General features: G+C 44.0%; 1 protein-coding gene across 1 annotated transcript in view; it reads left to right on the top strand.

The window, feature by feature from the left end:
* LOC138971785 (cell surface hyaluronidase CEMIP2-like) overlaps positions 1–18577 on the top strand; it is a 58566-nt gene extending 39989 nt beyond the window's left edge. The window contains exons 21-28 of the mRNA XM_070344598.1: positions 1042–1147; positions 4610–4730; positions 6168–6338; positions 9332–9497; positions 9750–9806; positions 11722–11809; positions 17543–17648; positions 18180–18577. Coding sequence (XP_070200699.1) covers positions 1042–1147; positions 4610–4730; positions 6168–6338; positions 9332–9497; positions 9750–9806; positions 11722–11809; positions 17543–17648; positions 18180–18384 — 1020 coding nt within the window. The 3' untranslated portion in view covers positions 18385–18577. The remainder of the gene's footprint in view (positions 1–1041; positions 1148–4609; positions 4731–6167; positions 6339–9331; positions 9498–9749; positions 9807–11721; positions 11810–17542; positions 17649–18179) is intronic.
* Positions 18578–18678: the final 101 nt, after the last annotated feature.

The following is an 18678-nucleotide window of genomic DNA, read 5'->3' as shown; positions in this document are numbered from 1 at the left end:
ACATTTGACCTTTTTCAAGGTCACAGGTCAGCGTCAAAGGAAAAATTAGACATTTTATATCTTTTCTCGGAAACTATCAAAGCGATCGGGCTCATATTTTGTTTAGTCGTGACCTCCAATGACCTCTACACTTTAACGATGGTTTCGTTGACCTTTGACCTTTTTCAAGGTCACAGGTCAGCGTCAAAGGAAAAATTAGACATTTTATATCTTTGACAAAGTTCATCGGATGTGATTGAAACTTTGTAGGATTATTCTTTACATCAAAGTATTTACATCTGTAGCCTTTTACGAACGTTATCAGAAAAACAAGGGAGATAACTAGCCTTTTCTGTTCGGCAACACACAACTTAACGTTGGGCTTTTCTCGGAAACTATAAAAGTGACCGGGCTCAAATTTTATGTGAACGTGACTCATTGTGTTGTGAATAGCAATTTCTTCCTGTCCATCTGATGCCTCATATAATATTCAGAACTGCGAAAGTGACTCGATCGAGCGTTTGCTCTTCTTGTTGAAGGGTCAAACAAGTTCTTGAGCAGGGAGACAAAAAAACAAATCAGCCACGGAATCGGAAGCTCGTTTAATTTCGGCTAAGTTTGATGTCAGATGTGCCTATGAACTATACATCAGCATACATTTGGAGGAAGTGTCAGAATAAGTTTGATGTACAATGTGTACTAATCGTACAACCCAAACAATATCCTCAACGAATCTGTTTTTCTTTTTGATGTACCTTATCTGGTTCCTATTTTACAACAGTTTGAAAGCGACGAAAAACATTGCTGTGGCGCGTTTCATTGGCCTCCTGCTGTACAGTTAATAAATCGTGCGCTTACTACAAACGTGCATCAGAAGTATGTGTAGCGCAGTCTATGCTTAAATAGGTGTGTGTGTGTGTGTGTGTGTGTGTGTGTGTGTGTGTGTGTGTGTGTGTGTGTGTGTGTGTGTGTGTGTGATTATAATTACATGTTCAACGATGAATATTAGCCGAAGCCGGGTCCTGATTGCTATTTTATAATGAGTAATTGTTATCCGTGCAGTTTGAACTCCTGGGCAAGGGAGGTAACTTGGACTTGAACACGAAGGATCAGTGGGCTCTGATAGGTCACCGCGACGACGCCCCGGAAGATCCTTTTTATCAGCAAGGTTGGTGACATGTTTGTTCAATGTGTTTGGTGTGTGTGTGTGTGTGTGTGTGTGTGTGTGTGTGTGTGTGTGTGTGTGTGTGTGTGTTGGTTTCACTCCTCTCTCTGTCTCTCTCTCTATTTCTCTGTCTGTCTGTTTGTCTGTCTGTCTCTGTGTCTCTCTCTGTGTCTCTCTCTCTCTCTCTCTCTCTCTCTCTCTCTCTCTCTCTCTCTCTCTCTCTCTCTCTCTCTCTCTCTCAAGTTTTTCTGCCTTTTTATGGTTTATTTTTTACTTTTATGTTTATCTTTTGTAATTATTTTACGTTTGTATATATATATATATATGTATATAAGATTAGAGTAGACCCTCTCTGGGCGAGGGCTGGTTGAAAAGAAGCTTGTTTATATTGCTTATGCCACAACCCTCGTAAAATAAAATTTGATTTGATTTGATTTGATCTCTCTTCTTCTTTAGTTGACCTTCTTTGTGGTGAAAAAAACCCATGTACAATTGCTTTCCCATCACCCTCGTTGACAAGTACTGTATGTTAAAGGCATACTAACGCACTCCCGTGTTTACAAAGTGTAGTTTGCCCACAATCGATGTCAAACGCACCATAAGACCATATAATGACGATACGTCACCATGCGCGGACCATAATACATGCATTACAGCTTGTTCTAGCCTCTGAAAAAGTGAGGTGCATCAACGTTACATGTGTTGCCAAATCTATAAATAGGACGATCCAGATCAAAATGAAAATTCAAATATCTCAACATTTAAGGGGTCCTAGACCACAATATTTTGCAGGGAACTTAATTTAGTCTGTCTCCAGCTGTTGGTAAAGCAATTAGCGTGTATAGTCATCGAGTACATATGCCTTTAAGTCTTGTCCTGTCAGTCTTGTGTTTCACGCTCGCACGTGAAAGGGCCGTACAATTTTGAGCCAACAAAATATCAAACAGTGATGAAACAACAAACAAGACAAGTTAGTCTATTTAGAACGTTTGAAGTACAGACAAAACAAGACATTCACTAGTACGTTGACAAAACGGTATGTGAAGGGGAAGTATGATCAAGTACTAAGGCCCCCAAAAAATAAATTGTCTGTTTCTGGTAACATGGCTAAAAAAAATAGGGTAGGTAGGTAGGGATTTTTTTTCTTCTTCCCCAAATGTAGACCAACAAAACTAACTTTAAAAATCGCGCAAAGAGACTGGATTCACTATACATAGAGACAAGACACTCAACACATTTACAAATCTGTGACAAAGACTGAAAGAGTATGACATGTTTTTCTTTGTTTACCTGGTCTGATATTTCCATGATGAAACAGAAAAGAAGACGTGAGACATCTTACATCTTGAACTTGGACAAATGGGGAAATTTTTTGAGTTTGAAAAAAAACCAGTTTAGGGTCGGCGCCGAAATTTAGGGTCGGTCGGGTGACCAGAAACAGACAATTTTTTTTTTGCCTAATGAAACAATCCACAAAAAAGGAGACTGAAGAACTTTGATCAGTTTAAATTCAAGCGTTGTCTCTCCTATATCAAGATTGGTAAAGTACATCAACCAATCAGCTGATCAGTCAGATTGACAAAGACAATGACAAGTCTTTATTTTTCGAGGGTAGCAAGAATAAACATATATATGCTTTTTTGCATCTGGCCCTCGCCCTAAAGAGGGACTAATTTCCTTATTCAACTACTAACAACTCATATCAACTAATGAGCTGATCAGTCAATCAATCAATCAATGATTGATATCTGTTTGTTAAGGTCAACAGAGAAGGGAATACCTAGCGTAGACCTACAAGTCTTACCTGATTGACTTCAACACCACCATGTTTATCGTTATCGGTTTGTTAGGTCAACAGAGGAGGGAATACCTAGCGTAGACCTACAGGTCTTACCTGATTGACTTCAACACCACCATGTTTATCGTTATCTGTTTGTTAGGTCAGCAGAGGAGGGAATACCTAGCGTAGACCTACAGGTCTTACCTGATTGACTTCAACACCACCATGTTTATCGTTATCTGTTTGTTAGGTCATCAGAGGAGGGAATACCTAGCGTAGACCTACAAGTCTTACCTGATTGACTTCAACACCACCATGTTTATCGTTATCGGTTTGTTAGGTCAACAGAGGAGGGAATACCTAGCGTAGACCTACAGGTTTGATTGACTTCAACACCACCATGTTTATCGTTATCTGTTTGTTAGGTCAACAGAGAAGGGAATACCTAGCGTAGACCTACAGGTCTTACCTGATTGACTTCAACACCACCATGTTTATCGTTATCTGTTTGTTAGGTCAGCAGAGGATGGAATACCTAGCGTAGACCTACAGGTCTTACCTGATTGACTTCAACACCACCATGTTTATCGTTATCTGTTTGTTAGGTCAGCAGAGGAGGGAATACCTAGCGTAGACCTACAGGTCTTACCTGATTGACTTCAACACCACCATGTTTATTATTATCTGTTTGTTAGGTCATCGGAGGAGGGAATACCTAGCGTAGACCTACAGGTCTTACCTGATTGACTTCAACACCACAATGTGTATCGTTATCTGTTTGTTAGGTCAACAGAGGAGGGAATACCTAGCGTAGACCTACAGGTCTTACCTGATTGACTTCAACACCACCATGATTATCGTTATCTGTTTGTTAGGTCAACAGAGAAGGGAATACCTAGCGTAGACCTACAGGTTTTACCTGATTGACTTCAACACCACCATGTTTATCGTTATCTGTTTGTTAGGTCAGCAGAGGAGGGAATACCTAGCGCAGACCTACAGGTCTTCCCTGATTGACTTCAACACCACCATGTTTATTATTATCTGTTTGTTAGGTCATCGGAGGAGGGAATACCTAGCGTAGACCTACAAGTCTTACCTGATTGACTTCAGCACCACCATGTTTATCGTTATCTGTTTGTTAGGTCAACAGAGAAGGGAATACCTAGCGCAGACCTACAGGTCTTACCTGATTGACTTCAGCACCACCATGTTTATCGTTATCTGTTTGTTAGGTCAACAGAGAAGGGAATACCTAGCGTAGACCTACAGGTCTTACCTGATTGACTTCAACACCACCATGTTTATCGTTATCTGTTTGTTAGGTCAGCAGAGGAGGGAATACCTAGCGTAGACCTACAGGTCTTACCTGATTGACTTCAACACCACCATGTTTATCGTTATCTGTTTGTTAGGTCAACAGAGAAGGGAATACCTAGCGTAGACCTACAGGTCTTACCTGATTGACTTCAACACCACCATGTTTATCGTTATCTGTTTGTTAGGTCATCAGAGGAGGGAATACCTAGCGTAGACCTACAGGTCTTACCTGATTGACTTCAACACCACCATGTTTATCGTTATCTGTTTGTTAGGTCAGCAGAGGAGGGAATACCTAGCGTAGACCTACAGGTTTTACCTGATTGACTTCAACACCACCATGTTTATCGTTATCTGTTTGTTAGGTCAGCAGAGGAGGGAATACCTAGCGCAGACCTACAGGTCTTACCTGATTGACTTCAACACCACCATGCCCGGCGCCGCCTTTCCGTCCGATATCAAAATCCAGGGGAACGGAGTTGAACGGTGAGAATGTCTGTTGAAGTTATACCCCTTTCTTTCAAGGCGTAAAAACAAAACTAAGAGTTTTCGGTCTACCCTTTTTCCTTTTTTTTACACTTCAAAATCAAGGAAAACAAAAAGGCAATACAAAACAACAACAACCGCAATCTGCAGAACTCAGACCCCAGTATCTTCTTCTTCGTCTTCTTCTTCTTCTTCTTCGTCTTCTTCTTCTTCTTCTTCTTCTTCTTCTTCTTCTTCTTCTTCTTCTTCTTCGTCTTCTTCTTCTTCTTCTTCTTCTTCTTCTTCTTCTTCTTCTTCTTCTTCTTCTTCTTCTTCTTCTTCTTCTTCTTCTTCTTCTTCTTCTTCTTCTTCTTCTTCTTCGTTCATGGGCTTAGACTCCCACGTTCACCCATGTTTTTAGCACGAGTGGATTTTTACGTGTATGCCCGTTTTTACCCCGCCATTCAGGCAGCATACGCCGATTTCGGGGGAGACCGCAATGTCAAAATGCGCATTGTCATCCACAGTGGCTGGCATGATACATTCAGCCCGCGATACGGATCTGCATGCCTCTTCAACGTCAACTTGAGGCTCTTGGTCTCAGTGACGGATTATAAGGCCAAAAAAAAAAAGGTCTGTTTACGGTAACCCGACCGACCCTAGTTTTTTCGCGCGACCCTAGACTTTTTTTTGGCATTTACGAAGAAGAAAAAAGAAAAAAAAGTCTGTTTTTTGGCAAAATAACTTAAAAATATGGTTTTTAGGAGAAAAAATATAAAAAGAAAATAAAATCCCGACCTACCGACCCTATTTTGTTGGCCTATGTTACCGTAAACAGACCTTTTTTTTTTTTTTGGCCTAAGGTCCGCAGTGTTCCTTTATCGACGCTGCGTACAGTTTTACTCAGTTTGAAGAAACCATAATGCTGATGTCTCCTTTTAGTCAGGACGTTATACGGGTCCGGATCTGCATGCCTCTGGAGTCGACGGATTTAGCTATCCGCTGCGGTCCTTCAAAATGGAGGTTGTGTTCCTCACTTCGCAGTTTCCATCCTTTCATTTGTTCCTTGCAGTCAGTGCAGGTCGGGGTCTGCATGCCTCTGGATTTTACGTATTTCGAGATCTGCTACGGCCCTGCAATACTGAGGTTGTGTAACGTGTTCCTCATTTTGCAGTAACCATCGTTCCATTTTCTCCTTGAAGCCAAGACGTGATACGGATCTGGGTCTGCATACCTCCTGATCTGACCGATTTCGAGATCCGCTACGGCCCTGCAATACTGAGGTCTTGTTTAAACAGTATTTTATTCGTAAACAGACACATGATAATATAACAACATCATTAAGAAGGAGCACAACAAGTTAATACTGAGGTTGTGTAACGTACGTCTGGAAGTAATTAATGTTGTGCATAATTTTATACAGTTTGCTTTTACCATCATTTCGCTTTCTTCTTTCAGTCAAGACGTGATACGGGTCGGGGTGTGCATGCCTCTGGATCTGACGGACTTTGAGATCCGCAGTGACTACCCCGAGCTGATCAACCGCAACAACTACACCCGGGCCAGCAGCCTGGAGGAACTGGACGCCGACACTGAGAACAACGCCGTCTTCCATGACACCGAGAACGGGTGAGTGTTGAGATATTGATAATACTGCATGGCTTGCTGTGTCGTACCAGATTTACACGAGTTTCTTTTTATATTTAGTCAAGTTTTGACTAAATATTTTAACATCGAGGGGGAATCGAAACGAGGGTCGTGGTGTATGTGTGTGTGTATGTGTGTGTGTGTGTGTGTGTATGTGTGTGTGTGTGTGTGTGTGCGTGCGTGCGTGTAGAGCGATTCAGACCAAACTACTGGGCCGATCTTTATGAAATTTTACATGAGAGTTCCTGGGATTGATATCCCCGAACGTTTTTCTCCTTTTTTCGATAAATGTCTTTGATGACGTCATATCCGGCTTTTCGTGAAAGTTGAGGCGGCACTGTCACGCTCTCATTTTTCAACCAAATTGGCTGAAATTTTGGTCAAGTAATGTTCGACGAAGCCCGGACTTCGGTATTGCATTTCAGCGTGATGGCTTAAAAATTAATTAATGACTTTGGTCATTAAAAATCTGAAAATTGTAAAAAAAAAATAAAAAATTATAAAACGATCCAAATTTACGTTTATCTTATTCTCCATTATTTTCTGATTCCAAAAACATATAAATATGTTATATTTGAATTAAAAACAAGCTCTGAAAATTAAAAATATAAAAATTATTATCAAAATTAAATTGTCCAAATCAATTTAAAAACACTTTCATCTTATTCCTTGTCGGTTCCTGATTCCAAAAACATATAGATATGATATGTTTGGATTAAAAACACGCTCAGAAAGTTAAAACGAAGAGAGGTATAGAAAAGCGTGCTATCCTTCTCAGCGCAACTACTAAACCGCTCTTCTTGTCAATTTCCCTGCCTGAACGGTGGACTGACGATGCTATGAGTAGCCTATACGGTCTTGATGAAAAAAATTGCAGTGCGTTCAGTTTCATTCGTGAGTTCGACAGCTCAGTACTTGACTAAATATTGTATTTTCGCCTTACGCGACTTGTTTTTATATTTAGTCAAGTTTTGACTAAATATTTTAACATCGAGGGGGAATCGAAACGAGGGTCGTGGTGTATGTGCGTGTGTCTGTGTGTCTGTGTGTGTGTGTGTGTGTGTGTGTGTAGAGCGATTCAGACTAAACTACTGGACCGATCTTTATAAAATTTGACATGAGAGTTCCTGGGTATGAAATCCCCGAATGTTTTTTTCATTTTTTTGATAAATGTCTTTGATGACGTCATATCCGGCTTTTCGTGAAAGTTGAGGCGGCACTGTCACGCCCTCATTTTTCAACCAAATTGGTTGAAATTTTGCTCAAGTAATCTTCGACGAAGCCCGGACTTCGGTATTGCATTTCAGCTTGGTGGCTTAAAAATTAATTAATGACTTTGGTCATTAAAAATCTGAAAATTGTAAAAAAAAAATAAAAATTTATAAAACGATCCAAATTTACGTTTATCTTATTCTCCATCATTTGCTGATTCCAAAAACATATAAATATGTTATATTCGGATTAAAAACAAGCTCTGAAAATTAAATATATAAAAATTATTATCAAAATTAAATTGTCCAAATCAATTTAAAAACACTTTCATCTTATTCCTTGTCGATTCCTGATTCCAAAAACATATAGATATGATATGTTTGGATTAAAAACACGCTCAGAAAGTTAAAACGAAGAGAGGTACAGAAAAGCGTGCTATCCTTCTTAGCGCAACTACTACCCCGCTCTTCTTGTCAATTCCACTGGCACTGCCTTTGCCACGGGCGGTGGAGTGACGATGCTACGAGTATACGGTCTTGCTGCGTTGCGTTGCGTTCAGTTTCATTCTGTGAGTTCGACAGCTACTTGACTAAATATTGTATTTTCGCCTTACGCGACTTGTTCCTTCTTCTTCTTCAGCGTTCCAGAATTTTGTCTGGTTACGTGTGAGCTCGTTTGCCCATTTGGGTTCCCCACACTATACTCTGAGAGCATAGTCAGCTCACTCCGCTTTCGTTGAGTAGGCATGCTGGGTATTTTCGTGTTTCTATAACCCACCGAACTCCGACATGGATTACAGAATCTTTTCCGTGCGCATTTGGTCTTGTGCTTGCGTGTACACACGAAGGGGGTTAAGTCACTATCAGGTCTGCACATAAGTTGACCTGGGAGATCGGAAAAATCTCCACTCTTAACCCACCAGGCGGCAGCGACCGGGATTCGAACTCACGACCTCTAGATTAGGAGGCCGACGTCTTACCACCACGCCACTGCGCCCGTCGGTTTTTTTTTTCTTTTTTAAATATTGAACTGCGAGCAAAAGCGAACTTTTCAATATTTGAAAAAGCAACGAGTGTAAATCTGGTACGACACAGCAAGCCATGTAGGTATTCTGTTTATCCTACATACTGTACTTACGTGTATTTTACTCGGAACGTCCCGCAGTCAAGGCAGCCAAATTGAATACGCTTCTTTTGGAACCTCGATCTCTTGCAAAGCCTCCTGCAATCATTTACGTCAAAGCAAAGAAACATCACTCTAGACAGTGTAGCGTGACGTACAATTTCTTTAAGTCCTTCCAGAGGAATCAGCAGGTGCAAAAGTGCTCCCATAATGGCGTTTGTCTCGGTGACTTTGGCATCATAATCAGGAAAATCAGGTCCCTGCCAGACTAGTTTGACACGACCTCATTTACATGATATACACACGTGTGATTTGAACGGTATCTCATGAGTGGTCTCTCTCACGTATGTAGGCCAAAACAATGTTCGTGTTAAACAGAAATGTCCGATATTTGTACGTGTGTGTGTGTGTGTGTGTGTGTGTGTGTGTGTGTGTGTGTGTGTGTGTGTGTGTGTGTGTGTGTGTGTGTCAGTGTGTGTGTGTGTGAATCTGTGTGTGTGTGTGTGTGTGTGTGTGTGTGTGTGTGTGTGTGTGTGTGTGTGTGTGTGTGTGTGTGTGTGTGTGTGTGTGTGTGTGTTTCTGTGTATGTGTGTCTGCGTGTTTGTCTTTTAATCAACGAGACTTGTTTTGAATTCCTCCAGGATAATGTTCTTCAAGATCTACAGCCTTCATGATCGAACTAATGCCAGTCAGCTGTGCCCTGCAGGCCTGTGCTACAACATCAGGATCATTCTCAACAACGGCGACCTCAACAACATGAGAACTTGCTTTGGGGCCAAGTTCCCAGCCTTCACTAGAACCCCTAAGGTACGCGCGCGCGGGAGCCTACACAAACACACACAAACGCACGCATGCATGCACGCACGCATGTACACATGCAAGCATGCACAGACACACACACACACACACACACACACACACACACACACACACACACACACACACACACACACACACACACACTTTTTATGTCTGTGTAATTGTGTCAAGTGAAAGAACATAATTATGAGATATGTAGTTGACAGAGATTATAATTTTATCCCATTTATTTTTTAACAGCCTGCTCCGACAAAAGTGAAACTGAAAACCAACTGCCCTGCCATCGGCTCACCTGAGGTAAGTGTCTGTACGTCACAGTTGAATATTTAAGCCGTATCTTATCTTAGCCTAAATCTCAGATAAGTGATCATTTGTCATTATTGAGGGCCCCAAAGGGGGGGTATCATCACGATCACGGGAAGGGAAATTTTAGCTTTCACGATCACAGTTACCTTGATTTTTGTTTTCACGATCACAAACACCTTGACGAATAGAGGATCATAGAGTGATACAGCTGTGAAAAATGTACGTTGAAAATAAAATGCTTTGCAATAATGCCCATCACAATCACGAAAACAAATGACGATCACGATCACGAGACTTGATTTTTTTGTCATCACGGATCACGGGCAAAGTCCCATCACGATCACAGAAATGGAAATTTCGGCAATCACGGTCACAGAAAGGTCAAAAAACGCCAATCACGATCACGATTTTAAACCCTTTGGGGCCCTTGGTATTGTTTGTCCGTCGATCCTGTAGCCTGTAATAATAATAACTGTCAGTAAGTACTGGTGTCACATGACTGATGTGAACCAGTTGATTGGCTAATGGCGATGCGCTAGTAAATCTGTTAGCGCACTCTTGGAGTGCGCTAACTTTTCCACAGAGCGTATTCTTACGCCCTTTGCCAAAGCGAGACTGTACTCTCATCCTCAGAATTAATTAATGACATGTAGCTTATATTCTCCACTTTACCAAAAAAATAACCATAAATTTCCTGCGGCTCAAAGCAGAAGTGTTTTTTTCTGACAGATCGCAGGCGCCTGTGGCACAGTGATTCCCACTGATCTAAAAATAGAAGAGGCTGTGACTTGCAAAGATTCTTCTCATATGCCGTGTTAGTGGCATGTAGCTTATTGACCACATTACTAAATGATGAGTTAGTATAAAATTCCCAGCGGCAAACACAAAACACAAGTGTTATTCCGATAACGTACCAGCTAGACCTTGGAAGTCGACTCTGTTATAGTAGACTACACTGAAATACGACTGCATCAGTTCAGTAAATGAATGGTTTCCGAATTATTATTTCAAGGCAACAACAATCGGAATCGAAAACGTGTAGGGTTAAGAACGTTCTTACCATGTATAAAACTTATTACCAGCCTGCCTCATGCGTGCACACGAGCAATTTTTGTTTTTGAAATGAGACTGCAGTTCAGTGGTTCGATTGCCCTAGCCGCCTAGCAGACGACATAAACCCCGCAGCAAATTAACATGTTGAGCAAATGTGAACAAACAAACGATGGGGATATAATACGTGTAGAGTTAAGAGCATTTTTACCGTTCATATATAGTACCAGACTCCCCGATGAGTGAAGATACAACACGAGAAACATACCACATTTACTTTGAAAAATGTGCTAACCGTGGCCTTGGAGTCAATATTCAAGGGGCAACACTCTGCACAGTCAATCTGTCGAAGCTCGATGAAGGTTTCGAATCGCAAATAACTAAGAGCACAGTCCTTTCTCCGAGTTTAAATGAGGTCTGTATGAAAGATCATCACTTTTTAGCTTAACGCTACTCTGGAATTTACCAACAGAAATTAAAACAAGAGTTTGCGTGTGACGAAAGCACGACACACTTGAGACAGCCCACACAAAAGTAGATCTGACACAAACCTGACCACACAGTTACGCCTATCCAAATGCGCGAAGCAAAATGTGCGTTTTGAATCTTCTTTTTTCTCTGGCGGTACTGACAATATCGTTATTGAAACAATCCCAGTGCACTAAGGGATTTATAGAGCAAATCTCGAAAATAATTATTGAACTCAGCGCTATGCGCTTCGTTCAATAATGAATTTTCTCGATTTGCTCTATAAATCCCTTAGTGCACTGGGATGTCTCAATAACTTAAATAATAATGATGATGAGGATGAGAGCTTATACAGCACGAGCAACAGTAAACTATGGTTGACTTGCAGGGTAAGGGCGCAGTACGCTGGAATGAAGTGCCAAAGATCGTCCATGACGAGTACAGCGTCCCCTGCATTGAAAGTAAACCTGACACAAGTAAGTTAATTCTTCTTCTTCTTCTGCGTTCGATATCATGGCCGTTAAATCTTCAGGTCGATGGCTGCCATGAAGTCCGCAGTCTTCTGTAGTCAGCCTCCCGTAAACCATCACAGATACTGTCAGGCTTTTACACACAGTACAAACACCCTTTCATTTAAACACTCACCGAACGGGAACATCCTAGGTGCCCTACGTAAAGAGCGAGCAATTTTTAAAGAATTAATTTTGCGGATTGTCTCTCAGACAATAGACTTGACCCACAAGTCAGCAGCGAATGTGATAAACGGGTTATCTCCCCTGAAAAGCGAAGCAAGCTTCGAAGATGGCGACAATGGAAAAGAGAAGAACTGTGAGCGAACTGCGAAAGGTGTGTGTGCGTGTGTGTGTGTGTGTGTGATGTGTGTCAGTGTGTGTGTATATGCGCGTGCTGTGTGTGATGTGTGTCAGTGTGTGTGTATGCGCGTGCTGTGTGTGTGTGTGGCTGTGCTTGCGTGAGCTTGTGTGTGTGTGTTTGAGAGAGAGAGAGAGAGCGATAGTGAGAGTAGGGTATGGTTGTTGGTGAAAGTTGAGTTGGACGCTGGGGTTGGGTGGGTGTGTGTGTCAGAGAGGGTTGTGTGTGTGTGTGTGTGTGTGGGGGGGGTGGACTGCGTGTGTGTGTTTGTGTGTGTGAGGGTTGTGTGTGTGTGTGTGGGGGGGGGGTTGACTGCGTGTGTGGGTTTATTTGTGTGTGTGAGGGTTGTGTGTGTGTGTGTGTGTGTGTGGGACTGCGTGTGTGTGTTTATTTGTGTGTGGTGTGTGTGTGCCTTTCGCCTTGTATTGAGGAAATTAAAGTGCGTTTGCGTATTATGTGTGTGTTTGCAAGCGTGCGTGTATGTTAGGCAAATCTCAGTAGGTGTGTGTTTGTGCGCGTACGTGCAATGTGTGTGCGTGCGCGCGTGTGTTTGTGTATGTATGTATGTGTGTGTGTGTGTGTGTGTGTGTGTGTGTGTGTGAGAGAGAGAGAGAGAGAGAGAGAGAGAGAGAGAGAGAGCGATAGTGAGAGTAGGGTATGGTTGTTGGTGAAAGTTGAGTTGGACGCTGGGGTTGGGCGGGTGTGTGTGTCAGAGAGGGTTGTGTGTGTGTGGGGGGGTGGACTGCGTGTGTGTGTTTATTTGTGTGTGTGAGGGTTGTGTGTGTGTGGGGGGGGGGGGTTGACTGCGTGTGTGGGTTTATTTGTGTGTGTGAGGGTTGTGTGTGTGTGTGTGTGTGGGACTGCGTGTGTGTGGGACTGCGTGTGTGGTGTGTGTGTGCCTTTCGCCTTGTATTGAGGAAATTAAACTGCGTTTGCGTATTATGTGTGTGTTTGCAAGCGTGCGTGTATGTTAGGCATATCTCAGTAGGTGTGTGTATGTGCGCGTACGTGCAATGTGTGTGCGTGCGCGCGTGTGTTTGTGTATGTATGTATGTATGTGTGTGTGTGTGTGTGTGTGTGTGTGTGTGTGAGAGATAAACAAACTATCAAGAACAAAACAAAACTGAACAAACGAAATGTTTTCCCCCCAACTCTGATTATTGCTTGTTTCGGAGACGACTGTGATTTTGACTTTTTGAGTAAGCCTACACGAACACACAAGCTCAATACAGCCGGCAACAAGTTCGCCGATCGGGGCAGTGAAATACTATTTCAAATAGATCTATTTCACTAAGAATGTCAATGGATATAGGGCAACATACTTGTTTTTTAAATCAGTGATTGATTAGATCGTCATATTTTTGTGACACTGAGACCAAACCATAAAAAAATTAGCAATAGGCCTTGAATCAAAGTCGTGCGAGATCTGACCTTGCTGCAAATGTACGTGTACGACTTGATTGTGTTGACGTTCAACTGGTAAGCTGGGCGATTGCAGGCTTTTATCCAGCGAAGGCAGCGATCTAGATGGTACAGATGCTTTCCCGGTTTCACAAATGGGATGAATTTCACGACAACACAGCGTTCAGGATACCTATCATCCGTTTTACATTGTCCCCAAGCACAGCGCTTGTTAGCAGCATTTGTGTGTGTTTGCTTCCTAAAACAAGGGAAGTAACTCCCAGAGTCTCGATATGTGGATATGGTTAATTGGACCGTGGTGCGTTTTGGCGCTAGACCTTACTTTTAAAATCTAAATAATAAATTGACAGCTTGTTACACAAACATTCTTAAATCATAAAAGAATTCTTTTTTCATCAAGAAAAGATCAGTACAATTCGAAGTTTTGAAAGTTTGAAAAAAGAAAAGCCCGGAAGGAGGGTCACGCAAGGTCGTGGTTCTCGTAGCAGACGACGGTTTATGCCTATCGCCAGTTCCTCTGAACAGTCAAAAGCCATCGCGAGAGTTCTTGTGAACCACAGCCGTTTGTTTCGTGCATAGTCAGAGGTACATAATAACGTGCTATTGCAGATAAGCTCACATCGAGTCGCATTCAAATTACTAACTGACGACTACATTGTGAAAAAGGGAAACTTGATCACACGGGTTCACGATGGCTCAGGGGTAAGATAAACCACGCAAAAATAAATTCTTTGAAAATTACTCGCTCTTTACGGAGGGCACATAGGATGTTCTCAAGCGGTGAGTGTTTAAATGAAAGGGTGTTTGTACTGTGTGTAAAAGCCTGACAGTATCTGTGATGGTTTACGGGAGGCTTACTGTGCCTTTAATGAAACTGTTGTTTTGTTAAAAGAAAATAACTACTGACTAGCCCTCAACACTGCTTACATAAGTGAAGCGGTACCATGCAACTTTTAGTGTCTTTTTACGATGCTACTGTACTGTTTTGGAATAATTATTTTTTTCCATCATCATCATCATCATCATCATCGTCATCGTCGTCGTCGTCATCAGCATCATCGTCATCGTCATCGTCATCATGTCTCCTTCGAGTTATTAGCAAGATCTAGATGTGGCACTTTTCAGCATTGACGTGTACGGGAACGTGTACGGGTAACGTCATCAAATCTATTTTTTACGTCACGCCTTCGCCAAGATCTGCAGTCTTGGTGGGAGCAAAACAACGTATAATATTTGGAACATTGGGGAAAAAAGTGAGTCACGGGTGACGCAATATCTAAACATACGTGTACAGGTCTTTGCTACAAGTTCGATCTGGTCTGGATCTGGATAACCCGCCTGGGTTGGTGGTTGGCGGGTGCGCCACAGAAGCCGACGACGACTATCAACGTGACGTTTTTTGGGTGTGCGCATCTAAAAGAGTCTTAAAAGTTCACTGTACACAAGGTGGATATAGTGTACAACTCCAGCTGGTCTTCTTGCTGCTGTACTTGCGGTTTTAGTCCGTTTGCCCTAGAATGTAGGCTTTTCAAGCACAGTTAAAAAATGCTATGTTACAATGTTAAAAACTGGATAAAAACTACTGAGGCTCTCACACTGGTTTCTGCCCTCCTAACGCCGATGAGAAGGCGCTGGGCGTGGTCAGGGTGACGGTGGCTTCGCTCAAATTGTTCCACTCGATCACTGTCTTTATAAAGAACGAGTTCCTGTATTGATCAGTCTTTGAGGTAGGAGCTTTGAAACAGCGGCTGTTGTTGGTTGCCTGTCTCTGGAGGATGTTTTGGCTCTCATACCCCTCGTAGGCTTTAGGCTTGACTCGGCGCCGAGATACGCTCACCGGGGTGAGGAAGGAGTCAGGGGGTAAGGCAGGTACAAGTCCATTGATGATTTTGAACAGCATCGTCAGGCGAAGTTGCTGACGGCGTTCCTGGAGTGTAGGGAGTTCAGGGGCGGACCTAGGGGGGGGTTCCTGGGTGCCCGGAACCCCCCCCCCACCCCCCATCCGTTTGTTTTTTTACCTTGTTATCTTCCTTCAGCATCTGGGGGGCTTTGCCCCCCAGACCCCCCACCAGGGCTTTGCCCATGGACCCCACCGGGGCCTAAGCGGCCCCGGGACCCCTGCTCCAATTTGGAACCCCCCCCTTATCCACAACTAGGTCCGCCCCTGGAGTTGGAGGTACTCTAGCATCTTGGTGACGCAGCCTGGGTCCTTGGACACGTAGTCTTTCATGATGAACCTAGCGGCTAGGCGTTGGATGCGTTCGAGTCTCTCAACGTCTTGTTTGTAGTAGGGGTCCCAGACCACCGCCCCGTACTCAAGGGTGGACCTGACAAGAGTGATGTAGGCAAGGCGACGGCACTCACGTGGGCAGTTCCGGAGGTTCCGGCGTAAGAAGCCCAGGGTAGATCCTGCCCTCTTGCAGAGACTGGTGATGTGGGGGCCCCACTTCAGGTCGGCTGAGATCTGTATGCCGAGGTACGGGTTCTGTTCGACCTGTTGGAGGATGGTGTCTCCGAGGCTGTAGAAGTAGTGGGATGTGGATCTGGTGGAGAGGACGTAGCACTTCTTAGCGTTGAACCTCATCCCCCACTGGTTGGCCCACTCTTCCAAGCTCTTTAGGTCTGCCTGTAGCGTAAGGTGGTCCTGAAAGGTGCGGATCTGGCGGTAGAGGAGACAGTCATCCGCAAAAAGTCTGACAGACGACTGGACTGAGTCTGGGAGGTCGTTGATATGGCACAGGAACAACAACGGACCCAGCACTGTGCCTTGCGGGACGCCGGACTCGACCTCTACCTCTTCAGATGCCTCGCCCTCCAGTACAACCCTCATCTTCCGCTTGGTCAGGAAACTGGTCAGCCAGTTGTGGACACTTCCCCGCACACCGTAGTGGGCCAGCTTGTGGAGTAGTTTCTTGTGCGGGACATGTACAGTGTCGAAGGCCTTGCTGAAATCAAGGATGGCGACGTCAGTTTGGTGACCAGCATCATGGGATGACAGAATGTCCTGCATGGTGGTGAGCAGCTGGGTTTCACATGAGTGGCCGGTCCTGAACCCATGGTTGCGGCTGGATAGCACTCCATGTTGTTCGAAGTGCTTGTGAAGATGGTGGCAGATGATGTGCTCAAGGAGCTTACAGGCGACCGAGGTCAGGGATACTGGGCGGTAGTTCTCAGCTTTGTTCCTATCTCCCTTCTTGTAGACAGAGGATATGTTTGCTGATAGCCAGTCTTTCGGGAGCTCGCCTGACTCGATGGAGGTGGTGAATATCGCCGTCAGGGATGGGGCAATGGAGTCAGCGCACGTCTTCAAGATGCGGTTTGGTATGCCGTCTGGTCCCGATGCTTTGTTGAGCTTGAGGTTCCTCAGGAGTTTTGCAACACCTTCGGTAGTGATGGTAATCTTCTCAAGTGGGGGGACTGGGGTGCCTTTCAACTCTGGTGGAGGAGAGTCATCACGCTTCGTGAAGACGGACTGGAACTGTTGTAGCAGTATCTTGGCTTTGGATCATCTGGAACACTATTGCATCAGCTCAGTTGGGCCCCAATCTCCACCCTTCTGTCCCCATCTCTCTGTCTCGCACCAAAAGCTCCTGAGTTCTTTCACACGAACGGACATACAGACTACGGACGGACGGCTACACACGCATGCATGCACGCACACACACATGCACACCCACACCCACACTCCAACACAACCGCACTCCCATGCAGTCGCACATACGATCGAATGTGTTATTTGTTTGCATGTCTGTCCAGTCTTCAAGTTTTGTCCCCCCCCCCCCCCCCCCCCCCCCCCACATAGCGTATTAAATCTACCTGTCCCAATATTGGTCCTCAGAGGACGTACAAACTAACTTGTCAGACCATGATACTTACCGTGTCTTTCTTCAAACGTGATTTTTCGATCACGGTAACAGATCGCTTGGAGCCAACCTATGAAGGGTGTTACGTGGCAGAGGTGCAACCCTTCGAACTTGAGCAGAGATTTCAGCGAACCATGACCATAGACTGGTGCACAAGCAGGTACAGTATAGAGATTGCGGGATCGACGAACGATCGATTTCACACAAAAATGTCAACAGGGGTTAGCAGTGATTCAATACATTTTGTGCGTATTGGGTTGGGTGGTGGGTGACGGGAGGGGGTTGTTGGGCGGTGTGTGTGTGTGTGTGTGTGTGTGTGTGTGTGTGTGTGTGTGTTATTATTATATGAAGTCTTATATCGCGCGCGTATCTCCAGACTCGGACTCAAGGCGCAGGGATCTGTGTGTGAAATGTGTGTGTGTGACGGTGTGAGTGTGTGTGTGAGAGTGTGTGAGTGAGTGTGAGTGTGTGTGTGTGTGTTATGTGTGTGTAATGTGTGTGTGTGTGAGTGTGAGTGTGTGTGTAATGTGTGTGTGTGTGTGTGAACCCGATGTACATACGCACGTGCTTGCTCGTATTTATGTGTATGTGTGTTTCACAGGTGTTTTTTTCAAGGGGGTTATTTTGTATTTGTTTTGCTTGTTTCTTTCTTTGCTTCTCGGTTAATGCGGCCTCCACACTTTTCTTCCAGATGCTACCAGCGCAAGTACAAGTACGCGGCTCTGACTCAGTCCTCAGTATGTCTCTGCGGACAGACCATCGACGCTTCGGAAGAAGGCACTGACATCAGGTCCCGTAAGTGCACGCAGAGCTGCTCCGGCAACCGGAGGCAGAAATGTGGCCATGGCAACCGCTTGTCCATTTGGTCAACTGGACTCTCCGAGGAGCATGCATGAGTGCAAAAAAAACGATGCTTCGGCGGATGACGGCATTATTCAGAAATGCTGCAGAAAAACCGTTTTTTCTGCAGCATTTCTGTTTTTCCGCAGAATAACTGAATAAAGTCATGATCCGCAAAGGATACAAATGTGCATCCACTTTAAGTCTTCTGATGGCAGACCTCCGTGATTTTAACCTCACCGCGAAGAAGTCCTTGCTTATCAGTTCCATATTGGAATCTGATTTAGTTTGTGATTTAGTTATCTTGTCTTGTTCTCTTGGTCCCAGGGACAGTGGTCTCACGTATCAAT

This window comes from Littorina saxatilis, linkage group LG7 (genome assembly GCF_037325665.1).
Source record: "Littorina saxatilis isolate snail1 linkage group LG7, US_GU_Lsax_2.0, whole genome shotgun sequence".
Taxonomy (NCBI): Eukaryota; Metazoa; Mollusca; class Gastropoda; order Littorinimorpha; family Littorinidae; genus Littorina; species Littorina saxatilis.
The sequence above is the reverse complement of the archived record's forward strand: the minus strand, read 5'-3'. Positions and strand labels throughout refer to the sequence as shown.